Source organism: Myotis davidii, unplaced genomic scaffold (assembly GCF_000327345.1).
Source record: "Myotis davidii unplaced genomic scaffold, ASM32734v1 scaffold1059, whole genome shotgun sequence".
In the NCBI taxonomy this organism is placed as follows: Eukaryota; Metazoa; Chordata; class Mammalia; order Chiroptera; family Vespertilionidae; genus Myotis; species Myotis davidii.
The window spans coordinates 238,015-243,762 of NW_006290038.1; the positions used below are offsets into that span (position 1 = coordinate 238,015).

The 5,748-nt window shown below is 50.7% G+C and overlaps 1 protein-coding gene across 1 annotated transcript in view; it reads left to right on the forward strand.

Annotated features, from left to right (window-relative positions):
- Positions 1 to 5,748, forward strand: part of ATF6 (activating transcription factor 6) — a 136,090-nt gene that overhangs the window by 17,651 nt on the left and 112,691 nt on the right. The window contains exons 4-6 of the mRNA XM_015563550.1: positions 1,489 to 1,595; positions 3,623 to 3,752; positions 4,551 to 4,751. Coding sequence (XP_015419036.1) covers positions 1,489 to 1,595; positions 3,623 to 3,752; positions 4,551 to 4,751 — 438 coding nt within the window. The remainder of the gene's footprint in view (positions 1 to 1,488; positions 1,596 to 3,622; positions 3,753 to 4,550; positions 4,752 to 5,748) is intronic.

A 5,748-nucleotide genomic window follows, 5' to 3' on the forward strand; every position in this document is an offset into this window, starting at 1 on the left:
ACTCCCCAATCGGCCCTGCTCTGAGCCCGACCAGGGGCTGCACCTAGGGATTGGGCCTGCCCTCTGCCACCCGGGAGCAGACCTAAGCCAGCAGGTCGTTATCTTCCGAGGGGTCCCAGACTGCGAGAGGGCACAGGCCAGGCTGAGGGGCCCCCTCCCCTCCGAGTGCACAAATTTTTGTGCACCGGGCCTCTAGTCCTATATAATAAAAGGCTAATATGCAAATTGTCCCCTTGGGAGTTTGACCGCTCGCTATGATGTGCACTGACCACTAGGGGGCAGCACTGAATAAAGGAAGACCCTGGCTGGCAGCCAGGGGAAGGAAGGCCCCGATCAGCCCTGATTGCTGGCCAGGCCTAGAGACCCTACCTGTGCATGAATTTCATGCACCAGGCTTCTAGTATCTCTGTAAGAGATTAACCTGAGAACCAGACAGACTTAGGGAGTCAAAGGAAAAATCTTGGGGTTACCAGAACTTAGGAACTTGGTGTAGGGCCCATTTGTGTGGCTATGTACTCTGAGGAGAGGCACTACCTGACTGGGGAGGGGAGCTCAGGTGTGCAGGCAGGAGCTGGGGCCTGTGGCACGCTGTCACTTCAGTGAAGCTGATCAAGGATGAAAAGCCCTTTTCCCCTTCTGCCTGTCAGAACCCTTCTAGGGTCCCCACTGACAGCCCTAACGGAAGCCAGCTGGGCCTGCATGAGTGATTCGCGTCACAGACCACAGGAGGTGGACTTGGAGCTGGAGACAGAGGGTAGATAAGCAGCAGGTCCCCATGTAGACTGGAGTCCTCCCCTCCCCACACCTCTCTGTCCCTTCATTTTGTGTATTTGTGTATCTTGCTCAATGCCTGTCTTCCCTCAGAGCACGTGGGCTGCACAAGGCCAGTGTTCTGGTCACTATTATGTAATAGATGACCCTAAAATGTAGTGGCTTAAAACCACGGCTTTCAAACCCGGGGGTCAGGAGTTTGGACAGGCGCACCAGGAAGGGCTTGTATAAGCTCCATGGTGCGCAGGCCGCAGCGGGAAGATTTGAAGGCTGGGCAGCTTGACATCTCAGGGCTAGAAGTCTCTTAAGGTTTCTTCACTCACTTGTCGGAGACCTCGTCTTGGAGGTGAGGACTGCCCACTAGAGTGCCTACTCATGGCCTTTCTCTGTGGCTTGCCTTCCTCACACATGCTATCTCATGGTTGTCTGACTTCAGAGGCTCAAGTGGGAGTGCCTGGCACACGAACAGGAATTCACACAGCACTATTGCTTAAGGAGCCCTGAGCCCACCTTGGTTCAGACGGAGGGGAGCACGCTCACTGCTAGGTGGGGAGGTGGCAGGGTTTGCGTCCGAGTACAGGTAGACTGCTTTCTCATCTCGGAGTTTCACTCGATAATAAACTTTGGTGGCCTTAGCTTCCCCAGGTTTGAATTTTAAGAGTAAACTTTACCTTCCTTCTTGATGACTTTATTGAGTTTTTACTTTGTGTTTTTCAGTTAAAGATATTAAGGCAGAACCTCAGCCGCTTTCTCCGGCCTCCTCCAGCGGCTCAGTGTCATCTCCACAGTCAGTGGACTCCTGGTCTTCAACTCAGCATGTTCCCGTGAGTAGCAGTCTCTTGGCTGTAGTGCTGCCTGGACAGTGGTGTACAGGGGAGGCAGTTAACATTTCATAAGTGTGCTCATCATCTCTTCTGATCCTGAGGAAACTGAGTCTTGACGAAGGGCCTTGGGATCCTGAAAGCTGAGTTTCCCTGGTTTTGCCCTGGTTCATTTGTTCATTGCACTTTCCCAGGATTCAGGAATTTTCATTTATTGTTTACTGTCTTTCCTCCCTGCCACCTTCTCTCCTGGTTGGAACAGATATTCTTTGAAGACACAAAAGACTGAGATGGTTGCTTTATTTTTTTTAATTTAAAAACTAGAGGCCTGGTGCACATGGGGGAGGGTGTGTCCCTGAGCCCAGCCTGCACCCTCTCCAATCTGGGACCCCTCTCACAATCCAGGACTGCTGACTCCCAACTGCTTGCCTGCCTGCCTGCCTGATTGTCCCTAACCGCTTCTTCCTGCCAGCCTGATCACCCTCTAACCACTCCCCTGCCAGCCTGATCAACGCCTAACTGCTCCCCTGCTGGCCTGGTCACCCCTAACTGCCCTCCCCTGCCAGCCTGGTCCCCCCCAACTGCCCTCCTCTGCAGGCCTGGTCCCCCCCAACTGCCCTTCCCTGTAGGACTGGTCCTCCCCAACTGCCCTCCTCTGCTGGCCTGATCACCCACAACTGCCCTCCCCTGCTGGCCATCTTGTGCCGGCCATCTTGTGTTCACATGGGGGCGGCCATCATGTGTGTTGGAGTGATGGTCAATTTGCATATTACCTAGAGAGAATCATTGATTGATGGCCTCCTGCATGCTCCCTACTGGGGATCGAGCCCACAAACCAGGCATGTGCCCTTGACTGGAATCGAACCCGGGACCCTTCAGTCCACAAGCCGAGGCTCTATCCACTGAGCCAAACTGGCCAGGGCAAGATGGTTGCTTTTGTAACTCTTAAGCCATGAACCTGGAATGAATGGTCTTCTTAGTTTAGCAATGCCTAGCCCGCCTTTGAAATGGCCAAGGTTTTTTTCTTTAATCCTGGGGAGGATATGTTTTTATTGATTTTAGAGAGAGAGCAAGGGGTGGGGGGAAAGAAAGAGAGAGAAAGAGAAAGGGAGAGAGAGAGAAACATCCATCAATTGCCTCCTGTACACACCCTGATCGGTGATTGAACTGTGCCCTGACCGGGAATCAAATCCTTGACCTTTTGGTGCAGGGGACAATACTTCAACCTGCTGAGCCACCCAGCCAGGGCATCAGATGACAGATTTTTACAGAAGTCTGGCAGCTCCTTAAAAATGATTATGCTCTCCATCCAGATAAAAGCTCTGAGGCCAGGAAAAGGAAGTACCAAAGGATTCAGGTACTTTTTGAAGTGAGGAAAAGGAAAATATAACAAGAAAAGTTCAAATGAATATTTCTGGCCATTATATCTGGCGGGCTCTGTATCTTGTCATTTATGAAACCTTGATGATTCCGGGGACTTCATGTCTCCAGGATTCATCTTCTGGGCCCTGCCAGGCTAACAGCATCTCACCTGCATCAAGTCAATAGGATTGTAACCGGTCTCTCTGCCCCCTGCTCCCCAACCTTCATAACAGAGGAATCTTCAAAGAAATCTTTCAAAATCACACATTTGATTGTGTCAGTCCTTTGCTAAAACCTTTGTGTGACTTCTAACCCTTCTGAGGGTGAAATTCACACTCCCCATGTGCTGGGCCCTCGTGCCTGGCCCGACTTCCCTCCCAGCCTTGTTTCTCACAGAGTCTCCCACCTGCACACCCTCTTGCTTAGCCCTGTGAACGTTCCTAACGGAGAGCTGTATTTTGTTATTGTTCTTGCAGTGTCGGTGGACAGTGTTGCTTTATCTGTAGTGTCTTAGTACTTAATCTAGAAAGGTTCTGTTACATCACACCTTTGCCTAGGAGTTGTCTTGAAGTATTTCTGTTTCTGTGTGGGTCTTGCCTCTCTTTCTAAATGATTTTCTGCTCAAGGATTGTGTTCTTCTGTGTGATTTGTGTTTGATTTCGCTACAGGAGGAGCTGGATTTGTCTTCCGCCTCCCAGATGTCTCCCCTCTCCCTCTATGGAGAAAGTGCCAATCGTCCTTGCTCAGCTGAGCCACCGAAAGAAGACAAGCCCCTCCCGGGTCCCAGGAGCAAACCCGGTATTATTCCCTCTCGATGGGCTGCTGTGCTCTCGCCTGAGCTCAGGTCCCACTCGCAGAGGAACTGTGGGAGGGAGCGTGTGGTTCGTCCTGAGGACCGAGGGGGAGAGGACAGGGAAGGAGCCCTCTTCTTGGTGGTCTCAGTCGCTAGAGGCAAAAGAGACTTTACAGTGGTCTCAGCCCCTCACCTCCGCTTAGGGCTGGATGCGAGGGCCGTGGGGGGACATCTGTGGCCTCGTTGCCTGCAGGTCATGGTCTGGGGTTTTATAAGCATCTCACAGTGCTGCACCCCTCCACCCAGAGCTGAGCTGTCCGAAAGAGGACCTCGTTTCTCCATGGGATGCGCGAGCCTGGGCCTCTTGGACAGCCTGGCGACTGCACTTAGTGACCCTGTCTTGCACGTTTGGAAGTTGCTGGGAGATAGACTTTAACAGTTCTCGTTACAAGAAACATAGCTTGTCCCTGTATGTTGGCAGATGTTGGCTAGACCTACTGCAATGGTCACTTGGTGCTACAGATACTATATTGAATCATTATGCTGTGCACTTGAAACAAATGTAATGTTAAATGTCAGTTATTCCTCAATGTAAGGAAGGTAGTCCTCAGATTAAGGACTTTTCTTCAGCTCATTAGGGTATGGAGTAGCTATACTTAAACTATACTTAAACTGTTACTCAGAGGTCATAAGCTCAAGATAACCGACTGTAGAGGTCAGAGTGTAGAGAAAGGTGTATAATAGAACCTGTTTTCTGAGATTTGCTTGTCTTCATATTGATTTGTGGTTTGGTTTTTCTCCAGAAAATGGACTGACTCCAAAGAAAAAACTTCAGATGAATTCCAAACCTTCAATTCAGCCCAAGCCCTTATTGCTCCCAGCAGCACCCAAGACTCAAACAAACCCCTGCGTTCCTGCGAAAGCCATCGTTATTCAGGCGCTGCCCACGCTGGTGCCAGTGGCCAAGCAGCCAGTTATCAGGATACACCCTGCACCCCCTGAAGGTACAGGTGCAGCGCAAGCTGCGTGGGACTAACTGGCAGCCACAAGGCTCACGCCACATGGTGTTTAATTCAGGTGGTCACCTCCCAGCACCTGCCGTGTGTTGGGAATTGGCCTTGGTTCTAGGATGCTGCCGATGACTAACATGTGGTTCCTGTCCCAGCAGGGGAGGCGGCTGCCTAGATCAGCATATCCCCTAGGTCTTTTCTCACAGTTTTCATTATGAAGGGCTTGTGGTTTATGGAGCCACTCGTAATGAAGAACAAAATCTGTGAAACTTCTTTGGTGACATTTTATCCTTAGACTTTTGTGTCTGTGAACTTTTGTTTTAATGCGAGGTCATTATTGAAACAACAGGGCACGTCTCAGGTCTAGTGTGTGTGTTTTGGCAACAGAATCAGGCTCTTACTCTCTGAGGCGTGAGCTTGGCCTAGAGCAGCTTTGGGGTCCTGACTTCTGTCTTCGGAGTTAAGACTGTGTGTGTTTCTACATTTCGCCCACCAGATGGCCACACATACCGGATTCTCTAAGAAGCGAGCTGGAGTCAGTATTGAAAGATGATTGAGGCTTTGGTACTGTTGAGCCTTAGGAATCATCGGCCCTTCCTGTTGCTCTGGCAGGTGACTCATCATCACCCTCATGCCCATCCGTGTCCACACGAGTCCAGGACACCTATGCAGGGTCTTTCCTGGGTTTAGCTGTGGACTCCCAGGAGGACGAGGTGTCAATGGGGTACGGGTTGTCAATAAACACAATGTTGCATTTGCTTTTATGGCTGCATTTCTGGCGATTGCTTATTAGCTCATCTCTTTGGACTCTGGTTTTAATGAGTGCGAGGTCAAAAATCTGATTCTCTGTTCTGTTCCTCGGTCGTAGACAGTATGACATCGATATAAAGCAGAGCTAGGTGAGAGGCTGGAGGGGCACAAGCAAACCAGAAGTGCCTGCCCTCTCGGTGCAGGGTCCAAACTGCTGCCTCTTCATGTGGGAAGTGGCATT